Raw genomic sequence first — 26178 nt, forward strand, 5'->3', positions numbered from 1 at the left:
ACGATCTTTCAGACTAATCATTTGACACCAGTAGGCCGATTGAGCATGCACGATTCAATATATTTCACGAGGGTGCTGTAATTTATCTGTTCAATGTTCGAGTCCTGCTGAGACGAAGACAAGTGATATGTTTAAATAATAAAATAATGAATTATAGAAAGTTTTGTCTCTAAGCTTTTCGGGTGTCATCTAAAGTAATAATAAGGGTCCAAAAACCTTCAAACCCTGACGGCAGCACAGCACCAACGGACTGTGAATATTGAGACACTGCATACAGGCAGCAAAACTCAAACCTGATAGAAATAAGCCCAGAATGTGTAGAGAAGCTCAGAATGTATCAGTTATCGGCAGGCTACATGTTGTGCTTACTGCCACATAACAGAAATAAATTAATTTGCCAGCTTCTGTGAAGGCCTATTACATTACCAGCTACATTAAGCTACAAAAAAGGCTAGAATTTAATAGTCTCCTCTCCTTCTGTAGGCTGTTGGCTCCAACTCACAGATCACCTCTCAAAATCATTAAAAATTAGAGTGATCTTGCAAAGTCAACAGCTATTATACTGAGCCAACAACCTTTTTTTCCCTGGACAGTGTGTACATGTTACCATGTAAAAGTTGTTTTTGTACATGATAACATCTGAGAAAGAAGTCCTTCTGCTTCTTTAATTTACTGGTTGGCCGATTGACGCAGATTTTGAGGTGAAAACTTACACCAGCAGATCATGTGCTCAAATTTGGTTGTAGCTATAGGCCCTATTTAAATGAGCGCATGGTCTAAAGTGAATGATGCCAATGCATTAAGGGCTTGTCCAACTCAGCTTCTGCAAGTAAGTAAGCCCAATAAAGTCTTTTTTTTTTCTAGATTCCTTTTAATTATTTAGATCCAAAATCTTTGTTTTTGATGTTTTCATCATGTGACAAGCTACTATAAAAGAAACACTCACAAAATACTGTACAGTGAATCTATAAGAATTAGTGGTGTAGACATGTTCTGAGGCCTACCCAGCTCTATGGTTCCTCCTATACCGATCAAGGAAGCTGCGCTGTGGTAGAGCGGCAGAGAGATGTACACCACCTCATCTTCAGTGGCTCCAAATGCCCAAAACCCCGCTGCAGCCTTCAAGCTCTGGAGGTGAGTGATCACTGCAGCCTTAGGGAGCCCTTGTGGAAAGGAAGACATAATATGCATTACATGATGTAACAAAATAATCATTTCAACTGCATTGCCGCCCTGCTGAATCCAGTGTTAGCATAGGGAGGGAGTATATAGCCATGTGCTACCTGCATGACAAGGCAACAAAATGTCATGCAATCGTTTCTGACTTCATTAATGATTAAAGCACACTGAATTGAAGTCATGTACGGTCGTCCTTTCAGTCCTGTCAAGGTGCCGATGACTCCCTCTGGGTTTCCCCTCTCTGTGTTGCCTCCCTCGCTCTGTTTTAAAGAAGCTCTTCAGGTCACGGTGATGCGAGAATTAGCAGAAGTGAGAGCCCGTCCTGTTCTGTTCTGATGAATGACGTAGTGGAAACAAGTTTTTAGTGTCTTTCTGCGAAGTCTGATCTCACGGTAAATTCAGACAGATTTATATGAAAATGAATGCCATCTATTTTCCAAGACATGGTTTTTATGAAATAAAAAAAATACCATGACGCAAATATCCAACCCAAACCCAAAATGTAACCAACACAGTTTTCTTTCTAAGGGTTGTGATAAGTTTAGTTTTTTAATCATAAAATGTACCCCCGAGTTCATAGCATTGAAATATTGTACTTTATATGAAATGTACTGTTTTTCAAAAATGAAATAGAACAGTCAAATTGTACATTGTTACAAATTCAGATCCAAAAATTCAAGTCTAATATGTCAAAAAGCCAAATCCAGTCTACTCAGGACGGGACAGGTAACGGAGCCTCGGACAGAACAAAACTGGACGACTTTATTTCCGAGCCACTTTCTTGGGTCACATGACTGATGCTCTGTGCTCTGATAGGCCAGACGTTGGTTCAATTGCATTCAGGCTCGATTGCCTATCCTGCCCAGAACAAGCACACCTGAAGGGTCCAAAGAGCAGCTAAATGTGATCAACACAAAGACCCTGCTGCACTTCTACCTTATCGTCACACTGAAAAACAGATGTTCAAATTCAGCTTTTGAAATATATAATCAAGAAATTTCAGAATTGAATTTCAAAGAGATGAATTCAGAACAAATACACTTGTGGTTACGTTGCGGATACACGGTTTTCAAAGTAAAATACTTCAATGCCATAAACTCAGTGGTGTCTAAAATTACTACTTTAGGTATTCAGCAGCTGTTAACATTCAAATAATTATTTCTCTCATTTCCTTGCACATTTAACTGAATACTAAACCTTTTTTAAAGTTAAAACCTCCAAACAATGTCCCTTAGTCCCTTTGGCAAAAATATAGCAAATGGCAAAAATAAGGCTGATTAATAAAAACTGTAAAAAAGTAGGAAAAGATGTCTCTGTAATATATAAATCACAGATGCCCTTTTAAATTGAAATAGTCTCACAAATATGGTAGTCCTGAGGTTGAACTAATTCACTGAATGCTCTTGTTCGCCACAAAGTCTATCCCAGCATGCACTGGGGAAAAAGGTAGGCTCATCAGACCTACACCTAGCATGCATGTCTTTGAACTGTGCAGCACGTGTTGTTATTTTTTTACATTTTATATACTAAATCATTAGTTGAATGAATAGATTAAGCAATACAAAAAATAATCATCACATTATCATCATACTTTCCCTGTTCAAGCAGAGTGGTCGCTGTGTTCATGTTCTTGGCATTAAGTCAAACACAACACAGAAGCACAGATCCCCAAACACTGGACGGATCACACAGGGGAGAAGTTGGAGGAGGCCTTCAGGAACCCGTTACCAACACGACCACGACAAACACAGGCGGCTATCGGACCACTAGTTGGGTGGATGGATGGATGTGTTGCTCAGAAACAGCCTAAAGTTAGTTACATGGCATTCCTGATGCTAAATGTATCCTGAATAGAGAAGTTATAATTTCTACTAAAAATTAACCACAATATAATGAAGATGTGTGCAAAAGATGATTCATTAATTATGGTAATTTGTGTCCATCATGGTTAATGATTCAAATTATTCATTTCATTTTATCACATTCCTATTATAGGCTTATAAAATGATTTCATTTTTTTGGGAGCAGAGGAACATGCTGTAAACACACATTTTTGTTTGCTAAGACTATTCTGTCCCCGATGTGTGTGTCCGTACACAAATGGATAGATACAGTGCATCCGGAAAGTATTCACAGCGCTTCACTTTTTCCACATTTTGTTTTGTTACAGCCTTATTCCAAAATAGATTAAATTATTTTTTTCCCCTCAACATTCTACACACAATACCCCATAATGATAACGTGAAAAAAGTTTGTTTGAAATTTTTGCTAATCTATTAAAAATAAAAAACAAAGAAAATCACATGTACATAAGTATTCACAGCCTTTGCCATGACACTCAGAATTGAGCTCAGGTGCATGCTGTTTCCACTGATCATCCTTGAGATGTATCCATAACTTGATTGGAGTCCACCTATGGTAAATTCAGTTGATCGGACATGATTTGGAAAGGCAAACCTATCTATATAAGGTCCCACAGTTGACAGTGCATGTCAGAGCACAAACCAAGCCATGAAGTCCAAGGAATTGTCTGTAGACCGCCGAGACAGGATTGTATCGAGGCACAGATCTGGGGAAGGGTACAGAAAAATGTCTGCAGCATTCAAGGTCCCAATGAGCACAGTGGCCTCCATCATCCATAAATGGAAGAAGTTTGGAACCACCAGGACTCTTCCTAGAGTTGGCCACCTGGCCAAACTGAGCGATTGGGGGAGAAGGGCCTTAGTCAGGGAGGTGACCAAGAACCCGATGGTCACTCTGACAGAGCTCCAGCGTTGCTCTGTGAAGAGAGGAAAACCTTCCAGAAGGACAACCATCTCTGCAGCACTCCACCAGTCAGGCCTGTATGGTAGAGTGGCCAGACGGAAGCCAATCCTCAGTAAAAGGCACATGACAGCCGGCCTGGAGTTTGCCAAAAGGCACCTGAAGGACTCTCAGACCATGAGAAACAAAATTCTCTGGTCTGATGAAACAAGGATTGAACTCTTTGGCCTGAATGCCAAGCGTCATGTCTGGAGGAAACCAGGCACTGCTCATCACCTGGCCAATACCATCCCTACAGTGAAGCATGGTGGTGGCAGCATCATGCTGTGGGGATGGTTTTCAGCAGCAGAAACTGGGAGACTAGTCAGGATTGAGGGAAAGATGAATGCAGCAATGTACAGAGACATCCTTGATGAAAACCTGCTCCAGAGCGCTCTGGACCTCAGACTGGGGCGAAGGTTCATCTTCCAACAGGACAACGACCCGAAGCACAAAGCCAAGATAACAAAGGAGTGGCTTCGGGACAACACTGTGAATGTCCTTGAGTGGCCCAGCCAGAGCCCAGACTTGAACCCGATTGAACATCTCTGGAGAGATCTGAAAATGGCTGTGCACCGACGCTCCCCATCCAACCTGATGGAGCTTGAGAGGTCCTGCAAAGAAGAATGGGAGAAACTGCCCAAAAATAGGTGTGCCAAGCTTGTAGCATCATACTCAAAAAGACTTGAGGCTGTAATTGCTGCCAAAGGTGCTTCAACAAAGTATTGAGCAAAGGCTGTGAATACTTATGTACATGTGACTTTCTTCGTTTTTTATTTTTAATAGATTAGCAAAAATTTCAAACAAACTTTTTTCACGTTATCATTGTGTGTAGAATTTTGAGGAAAAAATTAATTTAATCCATTTTGGAATAAGGCTGTAACAAAACAAAATGTGGAAAAAGTGAAGCGCTGTGAATACTTTCCGGATGCACTGTAGCTGACAGGCTTCAAGAGCAAACCGAAGGCTGCTGGAGTGAAGCTGCTCTTTACTGATGTCGTCATTCTCATGGGAGGATTTTAGTAAACTGAAATGTCACACGATAGCCCCAATAACTGAACGCTATTTTAACATAATATGTCCTCAGACATAAAATGGAGTAAATGACAGCTACAAAGTTATAGCGTGCAAATGACATAATGACATGTACATAACTTCACAGGCTTAATAACACTAACATAAACAGTACTGGCATAACTGAGCAGGAAACCTATTAAATAGCTGTAAAAATGAAACACCATTGCTACTCAAAGCTAGTTCAACATCGGCAGTGTTCACATGTAAATAAACCATAGACTGTATATAAGAAGTGGACTTAGTCATTATGACGTTATGAAGCAATTTTTTGGCAACCAATGAACTGAAGTGACCATATTTGGAATGCAGAGGAGTGATGTAGAGACGCCGTATACCTCTCTGGTAGCGGCAGCAACCTGTCAGTCACAGTAAGCCCGCCCCTAAAGCATACCCTGCTTTATGGTCTAAATCAGTGGTTCTCAACTGGTCTGGCTGCGGGACCCACCATCACCCCTTAATGACAAGCCACGACCCAAATTTTCAACGTCTCAAATGTATTTAATGAAAAGGTGGTGCAGTTTGAACCTGAGCTGAACATGTCCTCTGCAGTCGTAGTAGTAGGGAGCTCTCTTGTTCCTGTCAGTCCCCGTCCCACACATGTTTCACGTAAACCAGTAAAACTGATTTGTTTGTTACGTCTGTAGATTTGTCCACTTGTAATACAAAATGACCACTTGCCTTAATTCAAGCTGTTGTCTGTTGTTGGATGTCATCCGACATGTCTTCAATTTGCCTACTTATAGTGTCCTTTGACAGAGGTATAGTTTTCAGTTTATCCACTGCGGATTGATGCAACACGTCCATGTCCACGGCTGCAGGTCAGTAAGACACTTTTATGATGTCCTCAGGTCTTGAAGACGTCTTCGAAAGTACTCAACAGGTTTATCTTTGAGAGAAGGGTGTTTTGTTTTCAGTTTTGAGGGCTTCATGCTTTCTTGTGCCAGAACCTCGCTGCACAAAACACACTGAGGTGTTTGTCCTCTTTTGTCTTCATTGTAAGAAAATCCATATCTCATGTAGTCTGTGTCATACTTGCGTTTCGCTAACTTAGCATGAAAACAAACTTTGTGGGTGTTCTTCTATACTGTGAAATGGGTGTCTATTAGCATTACAAGGCATTAACGCCAAATACTGTTATAACTATAACTCCGCTGCATAAAAAATCCCCTTCAAAATAAAAGCAGAGAAAACGTTGAAACCCACCAGTTGAGAATCACTGGTCTAAATGGACCATAATTTACTAAATAAATATCATGCTGTATTGAAGAAGACTTGAAACTAGAGATTGAGACCATAAACTCATGTTTACAATGTTTACTGAGGTAATAAATCAAGAGAGAAGTAGTCATTTTCTCATAGACTTCTATACAACCAGAGGAGTCGCCCCCTGCTGGTCAGTAGAGATAATGCAGGTTTTAAGACAAAAATTACTCATTGGCTTCACTCTTCAGAACTGGAGGTTGCCGCCTGAAATAAAAAGTATAAAGAGAGTATAGCCCATGTTTTGCCTTTAGCCATCTTGTGGTAACAGCCCAAGGACAGAACCAGTCAAGTCCCACATAGCTGAAGGGTGGCTCTGTGCTCAAACAGCGCTCCCACAAAGATTGTTACATACAGCATATTTGTGGAGGACACCGTGCTGTCAAAAGGAAACATGTATCCCTCTATCACAAGAACACTGTGGCTACAATTACACATTATTCACTGCCAGCAACTAGTATTGTAGTATTATATCAGTAGTGTATTATTAGTAGGAGTGGCGCGAACTGAAACAAGAGAACTATGATATCAAATGTCACTCCTCACCGAGCTGTAGAAACAACACACACTCACCAGTTGTTCCCGAGGTGAAGATGTAGAGGGTGGGGGATTTGAGGGAGGTGGTGGCACGTAACGCCGCTGGTACAGGCTGGTCGGAGGCAGCATCCATCTTATCCAATAGAGTGTGCACCTGCGGGTGCTCGCTCTGGCTCTTCATGGCCCACACCTGAATGTTGTCCTCCAGCAGGCTGCTGAGGATGCCGTCCAGACATTCCACTAAACCTGGGAGATCGAGACAGCAAAGCCATATTTCATAACAAGGATACTTTGAATATGATTTGAATTTATATTGAACCCCGCATTGACCCATTTTTGGAACCTGAAGATTTGTTTGAGATGCCTCTTTGGCTCCGCAGGGGCTGAGGCTACAGTGGAGGAAATAGGCTCCTATTACACATTGAAAGTAGATGATGAACCCACCAGGTATGAAAACATATCGATTGTCATTCAATGTGTGGATGAGTCATAGCAACAGTGTACAAAAGGTGATACACAGACATTAACAGACTGTGTATCAGAGCTATATAAAGTTGGACTAGACACATACTTTACTACATTCTGACAAAAGCATATGAATTAATGGTCATTTAAACCTATTAGTAATAATTATAGCTAGTTACAACAATTGAGACTTCAAATAGATAGGAAATCAACAACCGTCAGGGTGGAGCTCAGAGAACAACCTGCTGCTCTCAACAAGCTGTCCTCACACATCTCCATCCTGCTGAAGAAAGCTGTATTTCTGAAGGAAACTTAAGAAGGCTAAATTCCAGTGCCACGTTCTTGTAAACTTTTACGGAGGAGCAATAGAAAGCTTCCTGACTGGAAACATTACAAACTAACATGTGATGTTCCAGAACAGGAGGGCTCTACAGCAGGTGATTAAAACCACCAGGAACATCATCATATCTACTGAGCATCAGTGATATTGGTGAGAAGAGGAGCCTGAGAAGAGCTCAAAAGGATATGAAAAGACTAAACCAACCCAGACACAACATGTTCACCATGCAGCTATCTGGAGAGAGATACAGAAGTATCAGCTGATGAACTACCAGACCTCAGAACAGCTTCTTTCCTCTGGCTGTGTGACTCCTTAACTCATCCTCAGCCCTCCATAAATAATATAGTTTAAATCTGCATTTCGTAGTGTAACACTGTGGTACAATCACAATAAAATAACCTTGTATTATGAGACTCAAAAATGGCTCTTTTGATAGAAAAGAGTGCAGACCTTGTTCTTGGAGCCCTGCTGATTTTGTTGCAATTCTTCCGCTGTCTGTACCTGACAGCTTGTTAAGGGCAATTGATCCATTGACTCCATTCTCTGGTCCGTTGAGACCAAAGTCAATCTTTTTGGACCGGACAGCATCCAAAATGAATGGCGTTGCACACGGAGGAGTACAGTGAGGAGTGCACGGTCCCCACAGTGAAGTTGTCAACGTTTTTTTGTGGGGACGTAGGTGTTGCACTTCATTGATGGCATCACAAATTTGCAGATGTACTGCGACATCTTGAAAGAGAAGATGCTAGCCTCTCTCCACACCCTGGGTCGTCAGGCACTTTTTCAACATGAAAAGGACCCAAAAACCTTCTTCCTACTAGATTGTTGCATACTTTTTAGATTCAATTTAGGGAGTAGTCATCCTCGCTACCCTAAATTTAAGCAAAGTTGTCTTAATTATTTATTTTACAGATATTGATGGCATATCTTTCTATTTTTGTTAAGTTATGTTCAATACATTTTAAATTGGAGTGGCGGTCATTTAGAAAAAACTGAAACTGTTTTTTAGAGGGGGTGTCCTCTATATGTTAGTTCATATACTCAATGTTCTTTGCTTGGTTGGCTTGTGAAAATAAATTCTTATAACAGACCCTGGGGACATGTTTAGATGAAGGGAGGCATGTGTACTATAGGGGCGTTGTGTGGATGGGCATGTGGGCCGTCATGGTTTAAAAAAGGTTGGGGAGCACTGCTCTTGAGTCTGATTTACTTTAATAACCCTTGACCATAAGCTCGAGAATGGGATTGTACTCAACAACACAAGTTCTTACCATCTACAATCTGATTTTGCTTAAGAAAAAGAGAAAGCTCTTGAATGTTTCTTTTTTTTGTCAGATTCCTCAACACTACAAATAGACACACAAGCGTGTTGTCTTGTTTTGTCTTTCCCACCTAAATCTGGTGAACTTAAATTCTGTTGATACCTGAGATACCTTATAAGAGGGATTGACATCAGTCAGAAAGAAAAGTATGGCTTTGATAGCAAGTCCTTCACTTCCTATGGGAGCAGTGCCCACACCTCCTCTCAGTGTCTGACTGTCACAGCTATTCCATGAATCCCTCTCCTGTTCCACTGGGGTTGTGGTGAGGACAGTGCCCCAGACCGACATCATTTGGTTGAGCAATCATCTGCCATCCTGTCACATGGCTGCAGCGTGGTGATTCCTATTAACTGTAGAAACAGGATTTTTCCAGTAAAACACGGGTGGATTCAACAAAAGTTATGATTGTTGTGTCATCAAAACACAACATATATTACAGATGGAACCATGTTAATGCAGGGTGCAAGTTTGGAAGTGTTCACAGTTTGAAAACAACAACAGTGACCTGGCCTGACATTTGGAGAATGGGGTTCACTACTGGGAATGATAACAAAATCAAGGAGTGTACTGTGTCTTTAAACTAGATGTGTCTTTAAACTAGATGTGTCTTTAAACTAGATGTGAATCCAAACACGGGTGGATTCAACAAAACTTATGATTGTTGTGTCATCAAAACACAACATATATTACAGATGGAACCATGTTAATGCAGGGTGCAAGTTTGGAAGTGTTCACAGTTTGAAAACAACAACAGTGACCTGGCCTGACATTTGGAGAATGATGTTCACTACTGGGAATGATAACAAAATCAAGGAGTGTACTGTGTCTTTAAACTAGATGTGTCTTTAAACTAGATGTGACTTTAAACTACATGTGTCTTTAAACTAGATGTGACTTTAAACTACATGTGTCTTTAAACTAGATGTGTCTTTAAACTACATGTGTCTTTAAACTAGATGTGACTTTAAACTACATGTGTCTTTAAACTAGATGTGTCTTTAAACTAGATGTGACTTTAAACTAGATGTGTCTTTAAACTAGATGTGACTTTAAACTACATGTGTCTTTAAACTAGATGTGTCTTTAAACTAGATGTGACTTTAAACTACATGTGTCTTTAAACTAGATGTGACTTAAACTACATGTGTCTTTAAACTAGATGTGACTTTAAACTAAATGTGACTTTAAACTACATGTTATTTAATGGGCGTATCAAATGTTTAGCACGTACAAAGCTCGCTATATGCTTCTCTAATGTTTTGAATTGCAAAGTCCCACAAATACTCTGACATTAGTATGGAAACAATAAATTGATTCATTAATAATTAGTCAATCAACAAAACATTCATAAAGGAAGCCGGTGCAGGCAGCTAAGTAGATTAAAATGATTGTGTCTGTTGTGAGTGAAAAACACATTTCTTCTCTAGTTCTAGGTGTTTATCAATGCTGGTCCTCACTTCTCCAATGTAAGTCTGCCGTTTTATTTACATTTTTTATCATTTACATGTATCATTTTAGGTTTTAGAAAATCAGGATTCAAGTTTTGCTATTTTCTAACATTGTAAACAGTGAATCATTCAAAATGACCAACAGACTAATCACTGAGGAAAGTAATGGTTGGTTGCAGCTCTAACTGGCATACTGTGGGGTTACATGAGGAGGATGTAAAGGAGGGCCTCCTTCACTATCCAGAGACATGTTTGTGTCTATAGAAGATTTAAATGGCTAAATAAAATGAAAAAATAAAACATTGTGTCTCAATGAAAAACAATATTTTTGCATTCCTTATGACAGAAAATGCATATAAGGAAATACCAATGCCATTCTGTGCCTTTCATTGGCTCTTAACATGACGACAGCTGAGCCGGCGGCTCGTAGCTAACGGTGCTGACAGAGCTAACAGTTACCTGAGAGGGAACCTGGAGGGTGGGCGCTACGCTTCCGTGAGGACGTTGTTGGTCTGGACGGTGTGATCAGCTGCAACCGCCACATGAGAGCCATGAGCTAGCCAGTGGTGCACGCTCACATGCACTAAAAAAGGTTATCTTTGGGGAATGTTTCCCTATCCGATCCAAGGACAGAAGATGTAAGTGGTGAATGGAATTGCATACGTATAGCACCTTTCTAGTCACTACATGCCATTCACCCATTCATACACTGATGGGCTACCATGCAAGATGCCACCTGCCCATCAAGGACACATCGAATTACCACACACACACACACACACACACACACACACACACACACACACACACACACACACACACACACACACACACACACACACACACACACACACACACACACCATTCTCTGCTCAGGTAGACATTACTCCACTTTTAAATAGTGGTTGTTTGCTGCTATATTTAGGATCTGATTGTCATATATTGCTCCTTTAATGATAATTGATGATTTACATTCTGGAATTTAGACTGAAATTAGATTTTTTTTGTTCACAGGAGTGAGAACAGGGCTAATGCAGGCATTTCTGTTACAGTGTTGACTATAAACCAGTGGATGAAAGTAACAAAGTACATTTATTCAGGTCAAAAACACAAGTGCATTTGTAAGGGAGTTGTACTTTACAGGAGCATTTTATTTTATGCTACTTTATACTTCTACTCCACGACATTTCAGATGAAAATGTACTTTTGACTCCACTACAATTATCTGACAAGCTGCCTTTAATTCCTGCTTGCTGCATGTATATGCTGCAGATCCCGTGAATGTCGCTACATTTTTGTCTTTATTTGTCCAACCAACCAAGCCTGCTGTACCAAACGCCACCAAACCGCCCCAGAGAGGAGAGGGAGGAGAGCCGAGATGGAAGCTAAGCTAACCTAGCGAGGACCTGAGGCTACTCCACTACCCAGCATGCTCCTGGCTGTCTGATGCCCGGTAGCAGGAAAATAAGATGGATGAAAGCAGCGGGAGGTCGGTGACTGTTGAGCCCACATGTTCACAGAGACCTGGATCCATCGTGGTCCAGGTTCAAGTTGCAATTGACAAGTGGACAGCAGGACAGAGAGCGCTGCCACTGCAGATTATATATATATATATATATATATATATATATATATATATATATATATATATATATATATATATATATATATAAGAACCAAAAAAGTTATGTATTTTGCAATGCAGAGCTATTGAACTGTAGAAAAATGATGCACTAATTATCATGCAGGGCTCAAGTTGTCCAAAAAATAGAATTCAAATAAATACTGAATGATAAAACTTGGTCAGAACCGCCATAAGTGAAAGCCACATACTCATAATACCTGCAGCCCAGTGTCTGGGTAACAGACACAGTCTGAGTTGAGGAGTCTAAACAAACCTGATGGATACAGAGACATGAATAACAGTTTGAGTTAAATAAAGTGAAATGTAAAAGTATTGGTGCGCTCTGATGGAGCAGACAGGAGGAATGGGGATGACCATGGTGAACCCCACAGTGATCACAAGTGAAGGTGACAGCTTTACCTGAACCAACGATCAGAGTTTTGGCTCCACAGCAGTTGAAGCAGTGCAGCAGAGACCTGGACTTGATGTTGGTGTTGAGGAACGCGACCGAGCAACCGACCTTCGCCAACCCGAACCAAGCGCACAGGAAGTCGGGCTCGTTGTTCATGAGCAAGGCGACGCAGTCTCCTTTCCTCAGTTTCACGCTCTCGAGGAAAACGTTGGCGAGTCTGTTGCTGCGCTGCTCGACCTCCCGGTACGTGTGGACGCGTCCCTCGTAGATGACGAACGGCTTGTCGGGGATGCGCTGCGCCTGCTGGATGAACCGGTCCAGCACCGTGCGCACGCTGGACGTCAGCTTGGACAGCTCCAGCCTCACGCCGTACCTGACCACCCTCAGCAGGAAGATCAGGTCCCTCCAAAAGTACGGGAAGCAGAGCATCTGCAAGACGTGAGCGGAGAAAAACGCCGCGACCAGGGCCGAGAGCCATCCCATAGACAGAGTCATGTCTGCGGCTGTGAGACAGTGAAATGGAGGGGGGGACACGCGCCAATCACTTCATACTCTGCTACTTAGTCCAGTCCAGGTGATAAACATTGTCTGCGTGATGTAAGCGGCCAGCCAACAAGCGTTAAGCCCCACGACGTGTGACCGGAACATGAGAAATCCTGACTTCAAAATAAAAGAAGACAATTTGAGGGGTATAGAATAACAAAATATCACCAGGGCCGGACAAAAAAAAGTAGATTATGAAATAATTACAAACAATAAGTAAATGTTAGAGAAATTCACTCGAAGCCGATGTAAAAGTAATTATCACAGGACATTTAATTATTGCAAGAAGGAAACATAGTTGAAACACATACAAGTCATGTATCAAGGCTGCTCAGAGGTCTGTCTCTGAGTCTGATATTTATACTTCGGATAACACACAAGTGCGTTTGCACAGAATCATTTGCATAAAGCCACGTGGCATGTCTTGAACTCGCCCCTTCCGCACAAGCAAACGTCATCTTGACGTTTAGTAACAGAATGTCACAGTGACTGCTAAACGAGGAACATCTGAGGATAACGAGTGTGAAGAGATTTCACACAGTAGCCACAGACTTCACGGAGCCTTGTATGTTAAACAATAAGAACTGATCATTCTAAAAGTTATTTTTCTCCAACAGTAAAATAACAGAATTATAAACAGAAAACTATAATCATGAATGATGATCAAACATGCTGGAAAGCTAACGGATGCAAACTAGTCAATGTGGCAAATGGATGGATGTGGTCTGGTGGCTGCAGGACTGACGGGGGAATGGGGAGCAGGTGAGTGCGTCGGTGGCCAGCATCAGCAGATACTCAGCATTAAAATGTACTGATCACACGAAAAAAATGATCGGGACATCTGTATCTTTGACTGAGCCTTACAACTTTCCAACAAGAAATAATAATTATAATATTTAAATCTAATCCACCATGATAATAATAGACAATACAGAACAAGGTATAGACTGATGTATAGGAGTTGCAGGCAGGAAAAGGACAATTGATTGAATTGAAATGTCTTGCAGCACAACAGTATGCATTCCACAATAATGAGAAACATACCAGACAAAATTGGACTCATTTAGTCACTGAAATACCAAGACTACAGGCTCAGCAACAAATAGGGGCTTACTTTAGTCATGTTTCAATATACATTGTTGAATATATGCTATGAAAAGCAACATTTTCTTACAAAATTAGATGTGTCCTGTCAATTTTATTATTGTAGACTAAAATTACAGTCCTGTATCAGAAACATAAAAACAAAATATTACTCTGTTTTGATTCTGCGATAGAAGTTGTGTAGCACGAGCGTTTTTTATTTTGAAGGGCAAACTCGCCACACTTCCTGTATGACTGATTTCTTGAGGCAACTTGTCAGGTGTCTCTCTGAAATCACGTGACAGCTAGAAATGAAGTGAGTGGGTGGGCGTGCTGATGAGCCCCTCCTCTGTTTACCAGTCAGATAACAGAGGGACTGCATTGTGGCGGGTTAATGCTGTCTGTGTGCTCCACCTCCTCCAGAGACAGCACACACTGGGTCTGAGGGGAAGGTTCTGTACTGTCACTGAGATGTTTATCAGCTGAAACTTCAATTCTTCTGGAGCACAAGGAAAAGGAGCAACAGAAAAAAAGTTTCTTTGATCAAAAGAAGCGCTCGAATGTTGATGGCTAACATCAGAAGGCAGAGGATGAAGTTCTAACTAAAATATATATCATGTAATATATAAAACATAATCTAAAATATTCAGCCAATCATTTTGCGTTTTAAAATCTCCTCTTACAATTTTATTTTATAGAAAAGCATTAGAACCACCCCAACATAAACACTCTTCACTGTATAAAGGGACGTTTTGACCTGACAGCGGTACTAGAGGACAGGACGGGGACACCGGTATCATTTGGAAACATCCTGTGAGAATCTGTCTGGCCATTAGTTGAGATATTTTGTCGTTTTTGTCCAAAGACTGATGGAGTGATCATCTGAGTGAGCTCATGCCACTAGCAGGGTAAAAAAAGTATTTTCGGCAAGTCTCTAGAATACATTCAATTTGCTGGCATGCAACTGTCACGTGTGCCCAAGTTGAGTAACACAGTCAGAACTGTACATACATTTTTCACAACTCCTTTGTATTAAGCAGTCCTTCATGATTCTATGTCAACGCTAAACATTCCAAACATCCCACAAAGGCTCTAGTTCCTCATATTTACCAAAGGGCCTCGTCAAATGTTTCCTACATTCATGTAACATTTCAAAAATGTCAGGCCCACTGGGAGAGCAGTGCAAATGAATGTCTGCACTACACCAAGTCATTCATGTCACCGATATAAAAGTCTTGCTCATTTTATGGAGTTAATGATGATCTGGTTTCAGAACAATCTGTATCCCTCACCTTCTAACTTTCTGTATTATTTTCATATTTAGTTTACATCTATGAACAAGTACTAGAACCTGCACTGACAGCCACAGGCTGAACTGCTGAACACTGAGGTTTGTCCCTCTGAAACACAAAGAAAAGCAGCCATACAAGGAGAACTGGTTCACTGGTCTGTTCACTTTTCCTTCTCTGTAGAATACAGTACAGTCAGTACCGTAACGGAAACACGTGAGGCCCCCCCCCCCCCCCCCCCAGAATAACCCTGCGAGCCCCCCCCCCCATATAGGCAAGATATCAAAACTCAAGCTTTTCTTTTGAGGGAAATTTATTAAAACAGAAAAAACAACAGCTTAAACAGAGAACAAATATTAGTATAGGCTACAGTAGAATTACAATAGAGTAAAATGGGCCTATCTGTTAGAGGCTTGCAAGAGTGAATAGCCTACACAACCCTAACCCTTAATAGAATCGGTGTGCAGTCTTTACGCTCTGAACTGCATGTGCTTTTATTCTCCATCTATGCTATGATAATGGACTTTCAGCTTTTCATTTGAGGCAAATTTATTCCAACATAAAAAAACATAGGCTAGGGCCTATCAAACAGCTCAAACAGAACATATATTAAGCAACATAACAAATAGGCCTACATATAGGCCGATACACCGGTAGGCTGCTTTCTACAGGTTTGCAGGTGAATACACATGTGCGCGTATTTTAGCAAATCTGTGTGCAAAGTCTTTAACCACACTCTTTAGATCTAAACTGCGCGCATGTTTATTCTCTATGCTAAGGATGGCCAGACCTGACAGCCTCTCTTGTGACATGGAGCTTCTGAGATAGAAAAATCAGTGCTAACATTAGCTACCTGTTTGCCGCGGGTACGCCGGTCTGTGACCTTCTGACCTATGTCGTCACGTCACTAACCTAGCTAACAAAGAAAGCACAATTAAATATATTTTTATTTATTTTTAAATCAACTCTGGAAACACAGAAAAGACAATACGACCATAGTGTGCATCCCATGTAATTCAAATTGAAAGAAAAAAAACCTAAACTTTTTTTTTTTTTTTTGGGGGACCACGCGAGCATGTATGATGTATAATGTATAATGTATGTACAGTATGTACATGTATACTGAAGACTTAAAGTTCTTTCCTCCTGGCAAATGTTCAAACCTCATAATGTCTTAATTGTGTCCTATAACATACAAATGAAGTCAACATGTAATGGTAAATGGTAAATGGACTTGTACTTGTAGAGCGCTTTTCTAGTCTTTCTGACCACTCAAAGCGCTTTCACACAACTTGTCATTATTTACCCATTCATACACTGATGGCAGGGACTACCATGCCCACCATCAGGACTAACTATCACCCACACACGTAGGCACAGCTACGGGAGCAATTTGGGGTTAAGTGTCTTGCCCAAAGACACATCAACATGCGACCAGCAGAGCTGGGGATCGAACCGCCGATCCTTTGATTGAAGGACGACCCTGCTCTAATAATGACACTAAGCCACAGTCGTCAATATTGTCAATTTTCAAAGTGGAAGACTTTTCACATACCGACACAAGACACTTGTAAGGCGCTTTATCTTTACCATAAATCAAATGAGCCCTAGCACAATGAACCTATGGCCTGCATTTCAAGTAAAGACAATAAGGCAGAATCTTCTACATGAGACAAATAGAAAAGAAGAAAAGGCAAACAGATGCTTTTTTCCTCATTTATTTTTTCATTAAGTTATTTCATCTTTTTTTTAAAATCTTTTTTTTCGACTTCCTTTCCTTGTGAGAGAAATGGACCTGTGACTGCACTGTCAGTAGTTTGAATTTTGGCTTGAATGGAGTTTAAAAAGAGAAGAAAAAACCTATTCAATTGGAACCAAACACTGTGCAGACCTCCTCTGTGCCCTGCAGTTAAACATTTTTTGTCTTGGACCGGAGTATCTTTGCGTGGAAAAACGCACACTTGCTTCCTCTTTTGAAGAAGATCATTGCCATTTACATGCATGGCACATGTTGGTGAACTAAGCACGGTAAACGTTCAACTGAGTCACCGTCGACCGTCAGAAAAAATTTCTGAAGATTTTTTATTCTCCGGATAGAACCATGCTAGTGACCATGATAGTGACCATGATAGTCACTTTGTGATGCATGGTCTACATTCTCCAGACAGCCACGGCTACATTTTTACTCATTTACTTTAAATTTCTACTCATTGCAGACTTGCACAAAGTAATGCTGTCTTTGTCTCTTTTTGTTGTTTTAATAAACTTCATTAGAATTGCCTCGACCGGGGGTTCAGTGTGAGCAGCCACCTTGTGTTGGATCCGTATGGTGTTAAAATAAAAGTTGCAGGTTCTGAACTCACAGAAAGGCTGATTCTAATGTGTATTGTGAGTTAACCCAAGCACAAGATCAACAAAATCAGCATGCTAATGTCAGCTTTAGCAATCAGCACACTGTTCTAATGGTTCGGCATGAAGAAACGACCTGTTACAGTTGTGTGGGCATCCCAGATGTTGCGTCAGTTGTCTTCCGCTATGACTCAGAAAATATGAGCAATGGTTTTATTGAAGCCCATTTTCCAACTTTGTCTGATAAGGTCTAAACTTGGCATCAGTCCAAGCATGGGTTACTGACCTGATGTGCCCAGAGGCTTCTCACCAGAGGACAAGCTCGAAAGGTCAGACTACAGTTGTGTATTGCCACTCATTAATATACAGATTCAATATTGTAACATTTTGAAGTATTTTGGTTGTGGTTAGATTGATTGATGAGAAGAGTTTTGTCTTTGTGATCATTAAATCTTATCTTTTCTGTATGTTTCATAATGACCTAAGCAACAAAACTTCCTTTCGCTCTGTATTCTCCTCCTCTTCACTTTATTTTCTTCTTTCCCTCATTTCTAAGTGTATAAGACAAGTGAGGGCGAGGGAGACAGAACAAACAGGATGAAGCTTCCATGGGAACATCCATGAACTCTGAAAGGACATGCAAAGTGTGCTCAGAAAGCACAGTCCTCTAAGAATCCTATATGTTGACTTCAACGTTTAGATAGATACATGTTTCAAATCTATTTTTTACTTATACTCTTACCTGCAGTGTCTACTGTAATTGCTGCATGTTTTATATCGTCCTCACTGTATGTATCATAGCATATTTAAATCTTCTTTTTTATTCTACATTCTGTATTGATTCTACAGCTGTTCATTCTGTGTATAGTCTATACATTCCTCTGTACTTTACATTACAATTTTATGCACGTTTCAGCAAAATGTCTGTCTTCTGTTTTCATGACAGTCAGAGCATGTGAATGCAGCTCCCACTGTTCATCAATATAATGCACCGTAACTCCGAGGTGATGACGGTTACCCAGCGATGTCCAGTAGTCTCCAGTGAGAGCAACAGTTGGTGCACGTCGTAACACCGTCGCTTTTGTAGTCCTCTCCTTTTCATACAACTCATGTATTCTTGTGATGGTGGGCCTTGAGTCTCAAACTTGCCGTCATTCGTTGCGATCCTAAGAACGTTCCTCAGACTGACATCTTCCACAATACTTATCGGCCTGCAGTTTGTAGCTATCCACTTCTCTGTGGCGTTTGTTAGCTTGTCTTGCTTTTGTTTATCTATACTTCTCCCACACACTGCATCCAACGTAGTCTGCCGAAGCCTCCCTCCACCGTTTCTTTGGGTGATTTGCTAGCATCAGCGGTGTGTATTGCATTTTTTTTTTAAACTGCATTAATGCGCTACTACTACTATTAACAAACATATGATGTTATAAGCTCCCGAATCTGGGAGCAGAAGGCTGCATTTGAAGGAGTCTTCGAAATGGGGCAGCCTAGTAGTCGCAGCCGCTGTAACGCAACCGGTCTACACACGCAGCCTCCGGAGGATGCAACCGCTGAATTGGAACACAGCTAATGGTGAGATTGGACAGCAGACGGCGGTGTTTTTATGTAACGGTGCCCTGAATCCGGCCTCACAGGCAAGACATCCCTTTAGACCCTGTATGTCTCTATATACAGTCTGTGGTTTGTCCCCATCTCCTCCACCATTCAAATGCTTAAGAAATAAAATCACGTGTGTTTTAAGAGAACTAACTGTTAAGAGCTCTTATAAGAAGACATCCAGAGGAAATGTGTACGGCGCCTAAAGAGAAAGTCTGCCTATAAGGGTAAAATAAGGGCAAAAAGTCAGACATGGCTCCGTCGAACAACACCTTTTTAGCTCAAAGCGGAAGTTCAGAGCGACTTCATAACGGTACAAAGCGAGGAGGGGAACTTGTCAGTTAATATAATTCTTTACCATTCAGCCGGACGGCAGTGTGAACTCAGGACGGCGACTGAAGGTAAGTGTGTGGGACGTAAAAAAGAAAGAAATAGCGGAAAGGTGTGGCTCGTTAGCTAACGGTTGGGCCCGCTGTAACGTCAACGTTCCCATGTACGCTGTCACCAAAACAGAGCGGTTCACTGCTTTGATGTGAAGACTATCTGCGTGCCCCACGGCGGTAGCTAACGGTTAACATCAGAACCAGAACGTGACGAGAGTCCGCGTGAGACACAGCAGACGTCGCTATAGAGACCAAACTCCCCAACTTGTTGATTAACGTTAGTCACTGTCGGTGCATTCCTCCGCTGTTGTTGTGGCAGTCATAACCGGGACATAGGAGGTCTCTACGAGGACGTCTCCATAACACCACGGTTAGCTCATTGTGTCGGTCTGATCTCCTGTACTGAACTAACGTTAGGTTAGTTAGCTAGCACCGTTTGGGACCGTGCTACTTTACCTGAGCTATGGAAGTGAATGATAAGGACACTGAAGAATACAACTTGAACATATTTAATGAAACCGAATGTCGCCATTATTGCTAAAATAATGACATGTCTGTTGTGAATTAGCCTTCATATTTTTATATTTTAAATCTGCATCCTGTAATGTGTCACTCATTGTGACCCCGATACAAGTTACTTTTTACTTGTTGTTATAATTACTTTTTGAAAAAGTAATAACAGCGCTTTACTTATCACTTGGTATCAGACGTGTGATATCTGCGTATATCAATCATTAGATGCAGAGACTTTATCTTCAGGTAACACTACTCAAAGTTACATCATGACCATCCTGGTAACAGTGCTGCCTCTCCTGGCTGGGTGTCAACACTATGCAGGCTACTCTATCTTCCCTCTAGGCAAATAGCACGAGGGCCCTCTATTTGTCTGACTACCATAACATTCAAAACTGTCACTACATTAGCAGAAGGTATTAGTGACTCTATTACTTCCCCTTTCCCCTCCTCCAACCAAAACTGGCACAGAAAATGGCCTTTGATGTAGTGAAAGCTGAAGCTTGCCATTTATTATTCAAATTCCAACTGAAAATATTAAACTGAGGGTGCATTGCATGCTTTTGCACCCCCCGTAGAACCAGGTCTGTCTCTTCCTCTCCCTCAGGGCAGGATCACATCAGGGAGCAACGTCTGGTTCTGTTGATTGAAATCGATGAGGAAGTGTCTTAAAACGCTCCTCTGGTTGTATAGAAGTCTATGAGAAAATGACTCTACTTCTCTCTTGATTTATTACCTCAGTAAACATTGTAAACATGAGTTTATGGTCTCAATCTCTAGTTTCAAGTCTTCTTCAATACATCATGATGTTCATTTGGTGAGCTGGCGTTGACCCCAGCTCACTTTTGGGACTAGGGTGGTTTCAGACCTGAACCAGGATCTGGTGAAACAAACTTATTTGGAAGGGGAAATGATGACTGGGTTAATTATTACCCAACAGGTCAATCAAAGTTTGCAGACCTACTTCCTGCTTCTGCTTTGAACTACACTGTATTTACTGCTGCTGTGTGCAGTGACAGTAATAAGTGATTATTTTCAATAAATCAGTTTCTGTATAAGCGGTTGGTTTGTTTCCAACCTTCCCTCGGTGTTCCCAGATCTCAGCAGTTATTTTGGGGAGTACAATGTTATCCACCGAAAGCAAACTGAACCAATGGCCAGAAAAAGTTGCGCTGCAGTAAACCATTGTTTTCATTTTTACCCCATCTGATGTGACCTCCACAGTCCCTGGTAGGTGCTGGGGATGGAGACATGTTCACTTCCCCTTCAGAAGCAGCTGAGTTTTGTTTCATTACAGTATGACACTGGCCAACATGTTATTTATTCTATATTAGGGGTTGAAATAATGTTATATTCCATATTCTCAAAATGTAATTCTTCAATAACATCTTTCCTGGTTTTGTGTGACTTCGGGCCAGTGCTGACAGATTCACAATGTTTGTTTCCTTATTACTTGATCTCATAGTAGCTCATTTATACATCAGGAAAGTTTTATACTATATTCAATTCAGACAAAGTTCTTTATTTAACTCTGATGCAGTGAGATACAACATAGTATGGTGATATTTTGCTTGTTAATATTGTACCGACACATGGACGGCAAGTATTGCACTTTTATTATATAAACTATTCATATTTCAAATACCAATTCAACCTTTTGATAACAATTGCTTTTTCAGTCCACTAGATGTAGCTGAGCTTTCTCTGGTAGAGTCAGTGGGCTTGGACTGTGTAGACAGTAATAGAAGCGGTTTGTTCGGTGCACCATGCTACATTTATATGACAGTGTTAGTCGTCTGCTTGACTGATAAACTCATTTTGCTGCAATAGAAATGACTGAAGTGAGATGAACTGAGCGAAAAACTTGACCTTACAAGATAAAATGTTGACACGCCGCATGATTTGCAGTTGGAGAAAAGGTAATAAATTGTAATGCATGTTATCGCAATGCTGAATTGAAATGAGATTGTATTGTGAGGCCTCTGGTGATTCCCTATTTGAGCAGATGTAATGTAGTAATATGTAGTACCACGTTCTCACAGTATGACTTCTTCTTGGTTCCTTGTCTACAAACCAACTCATTAGAGAGCATGGAATGAAGCATAATGCACAATGCAGAGAGCTGCCAGTATCCATAAGATATATACACATAAATATCACAGTATATGTTAATGCTTAAATCTGTGTGTGGTTTGTACTCTGTGATCAGGTTCATCTGCTTCAGGTCTCTCTGGTTCCTATAGGTGCCCTGTAGACCTTTGGTCTGTGTCCAGGATTCAGGGATCATTTATTGTCATCATGCAACACAGAGATGCACAGTGAAATGCTGTTGTAACACTAGACAAACCAAACAAACACAGTAGAACATTCCTGTAGTCCATTTTTTCTTTTTTTATTTGCACCATAATGAACGTAAACAGCAGCAACAGAAACAATCCTCTGGGCAGATGATATGGTTGCCAAAGAAAACATGATCTGATCACCGTACGCTTTTTTTGTCAAACCAGTGCCTGTCGGCCCACGAGAGCCGCGCTCTGAGCCCATGTGTGGGCTCTGATGAGCCTCCTCTCCCAGGATAGACCATGGAGGAATGCAGCGCGTCCAGCAGCGAGCAGCCTCAGTACTACACACCGCTGTCCACCAAGCTGGAGGCTCAGCTCATGTCTCCGGGGCTGGACGCATACGTCAAACAGTGGTAGGACATGGACGAAATTTCATTCTGTTTGTAATTCTGTTTGTAATTTTCTGTCAACCTGAGGCGAGTAACCCGTCTTAACAACAGCCGGGACCAGAAGGCCCATTTAGGCCCATCACAGTGAATATCTTTAGCCATAAATTACATATTCTCATGGTCAAACCACATCAGAGTATCTCACCCGGTTCCTCTTCTCCTCAGTGCCGGTCCGGAGACCCCTATGTGTCGTATCTGTCACGACAGCGGGGCCCAGGAGGAGCTGCTGTCGCCCTGTGAATGTTCCGGGAGCTTGGCCCCCATCCACCGCAGCTGCCTGGAGCAGTGGCTGTCTGCCTCAGGAACCACCTTCTGTGAGCTCTGCCACTTCCAGTTCACGGTGCAGAGGAAGTCCAGGCCGCTGCTCGAGGTACACGCTCGCAGGAACAGGAGCCGCAGTATGAGAAGAGTTCAGTTTGCTGATTCCTATACAAACCTGACTGTGCTTTCATTCTCGTTGGGGGGTGGGTAGTGGCTGCAGAACCCGGGTCTCCGTCAGGAAAAGCGCACCCTGTTTGGCGACATGGTGTGTTTCCTGCTCATCACCCCTCTGGCCACCGTCTCCGGCTGGCTCTGCCTTCGCGGCGCCATAGATCACCTTCACTTCTCCAGCCGGCTGGAGGCCGTAGGACTCATCGCGCTCACCGTTGCCCTCTTTACCATTTACCTCTTCTGGACCATGGTTAGTAGGCTGAGGCGTGTGGGTGTCATGCAGTGTTTATTACACATACGTTATATTTCCATAAGCCTGCATGGGTTTAGACAGTTTGACATCATCCAGTTTGATCTGGACCCCCAAACACGTCAGGACGGGGCACGTCAAGCTCAATGTCTCCTCGTGTGTGCCGTTCTAGGCTGCTGGACCACATGTTTGCATACTCCGCTAGCAGGGCTAGCAAATACTTAATGCTGTGTACCTGTCAAATGACATGCACCAACATGCCGAAAGAAATCCTACATCCACCGCTGCGTCATTTCTCTCCTTCTAAGCACGCGATTGCAGCCACAGTCCACAGTTCCCCGATCTAAAAGATGACGTCATACCGCATAACCACAACCGTGGCCTATTTTGGGCTTTAATAAATGAAGCACTGAATATTTTTACTGAAATTTGATTGATAATAAGAGCATTTAAGGAACAGTTAATTCTATTTTGAATGATGTTTTTAATAGGCAGTATTGTGCTGTACACAACATATTTCCTGTACCAACAGGTGACTTGTCTCTGTAATATTATGTCATCATTGTCCGTTGTGTCGTCCGCAGGTGTCTCTCAGGTATCACTGTCGGCTGTACAGTGAGTGGAAATGGTCCAATCAGAGAGTGGTCCTCCTCCTTCCCCGGTCACACGGCGAAGCGTCCGCAGCACCCTCAGCGCCGTCCTCCTCTCAGGGCTCGCAGCGAGGGAAGCAGCCGGCCACAGACTCGGTGGTCTGAGACGGGCTGTCATCAGGGGACGGACGCTCTCTGCACTTTACAGCAGCGCTCTGAGACGCCCTGCCAGAGCCGACGTCACATGTGTGAATGGCACTTAGTCCTCCAAACTCATGGGGAAACTCGTAAAGGACCTGTGCACAAAATAACAATGGGGCTGTAGTGTTTTGGACAATCAAACGACAGAAGGTGAAACACTGTGAGTGTAACTTGCAGCAACAACACGGTACCCATGATGAAGATGTCATGGCTCTCTTATTGCCTCAAAGGAACATTTTTGGGGAAATGGTCCCGTTTGCCGTGTCGGTGAGAAGTGGAATATCTTTTTCTAAAACGTCAGACCGTTGAGCTGTAGGCAGCCACTGGAAACAACAAGCGACGGAGCGGCGCTGTATTCCAGCAGCTACTGAAGATGGACGAGGAGTTTGAGGTGAACTTAGTCACCGGTTCTGGTCTGTCCGAGAGCGCAAATGAGATTCACGCACGTGCACAAATCAAACAGCCACGCGCGTATTTTACTTTGAGCTCACTTATGACAGTGATTTGCCTTCATGCTTAAAGTCCTGCTGCTCCACATTCATGATGGACAGTTTTGGCACTTTGGATTGACACTTAAACCAAAGGTTATTTTTTATTTGAAACATTTAGTTGTTGGTCTGTTTCATGTGTGTGTGAGATGAAATAAAATACAGTGTACAGTTGAGTTGGTGTGGTCCATGTATGATTATATGAGTTTATCTGACATGAATCTATAATCATTCATGCATTAGCTCTCTGCAGAATAGATTTCCCAGTATATATTACAACATCTGGCATTCTATTGAGCAAATAGGTCTTCATGTAGAGTAATAGTAATCTTAATCGTATTCATATGAAACACTTCAAGACGGTTTACACGACGAGTTGAATAAAAGATTCAAGAGAAGGTGTGGATGTCCTACATGAAGCGTGTTTGATTTGGAGAATTGCTGAAATGTATGCAGGACAAAATCAATTTGAACTTCAACAATTCTTAAAAAGGAGACCGTACAGCTTTGGAACTAAGAAATAACAAATTCTTCCTCTTACAAAAGAAAAGATGAATTCATAAGCATTAATATTCACTTCATCATCCAAGTCAGCAAACTCAATGTATTTGATCTGGTATGACCTCATTGAAGTGAATATCACTGAGTCAGGTTGTGGTGGAAATGATCTCAATGTAGATTTACACCTCAAGTATACATTTGAGGTACTTATTTGACTTTGTATTCTACTTTATACCTCTACACCACTCATTGTCTTAATGTTAGTGACGGTATCCATTAGGTATTTTTACTCTGGTCACCTGTAGTGTCTCTCCTTAATTAAGTATAAAACACGTTTTGAATCAAACACCATGTTCGCACTCTTGTCTACATCAAGAACCAATTTACTTCCTCTTTTAAGATCCTATCAGCATCCGTCAGTTCTCCACCCGCTGACTTGTGTTCCTATGCATTACAATTCAGAAATAGCACTTGTAGAACACTGTACTTGTTAAAGTGGAAAACTAAAGGTTGTAAATAGTTTCCCTGAACACTGCACTCATTACTGATTACAGTAACAGTAACTGACTACTCTTCATGTTGTGGTGAAACAGACTTACTGCAGACACATGACTGACCTCTCGGCGCTACACTAATCTAAACTGCCTGATTTAAGTTGATTGTGGGGAAACACATTTATAGATATAAATTTGACAACTAGATCTTTTAAGAGTTATCGTTTGCCACGAAATGTTCAATTCATAAATATAACAAAAATAGTTAT

At 41.6% G+C, this 26178-nt stretch overlaps 2 protein-coding genes across 3 annotated transcripts in view; one reads left to right on the forward strand and one right to left on the reverse strand.

Moving 5' to 3' along the window:
• Positions 1–13042, reverse strand: part of slc27a6 (solute carrier family 27 member 6) — a 30037-nt gene extending 16995 nt beyond the window's left edge. The window contains exons 1-3 of the mRNA XM_068706103.1: positions 12475–13042; positions 6892–7101; positions 1005–1163 (exon numbers count right to left, since the gene is read on the reverse strand). Coding sequence (XP_068562204.1) covers positions 1005–1163; positions 6892–7101; positions 12475–12961 — 856 coding nt within the window. The 5' untranslated portion in view covers positions 12962–13042. The remainder of the gene's footprint in view (positions 1–1004; positions 1164–6891; positions 7102–12474) is intronic.
• A 6526-nt stretch (positions 13043–19568) lies between these two features.
• On the forward strand, positions 19569–25090 carry LOC137869019 (E3 ubiquitin-protein ligase MARCHF3-like). 2 transcript variants are annotated; one of them, XM_068706105.1, is made up of 5 exons: positions 19569–19727; positions 22730–22917; positions 23119–23323; positions 23426–23635; positions 24220–25090. In XM_068706105.1, the coding sequence occupies exons 2-5, from the start codon at positions 22805–22807 to the stop codon at positions 24388–24390; spliced, it is 699 nt and encodes a 232-aa protein (XP_068562206.1). In that variant the 5' UTR covers positions 19569–19727; positions 22730–22804; the 3' UTR covers positions 24391–25090. The 2 variants fall into 2 exon arrangements, with proteins under 2 accessions (XP_068562206.1, XP_068562207.1); XM_068706106.1 differs by lacking the exon at positions 19569–19727 and adding an exon at positions 19750–20079.
• The last annotated feature ends 1088 nt before the right edge of the window (positions 25091–26178 follow it).

Source organism: Cebidichthys violaceus, unplaced genomic scaffold (assembly GCF_023349555.1).
Source record: "Cebidichthys violaceus isolate CVI_PGR_0920_01 unplaced genomic scaffold, fCebVio1.0.p SCAF_12, whole genome shotgun sequence".
NCBI lineage: Eukaryota > Metazoa > Chordata > Actinopteri > Perciformes > Stichaeidae > Cebidichthys > Cebidichthys violaceus.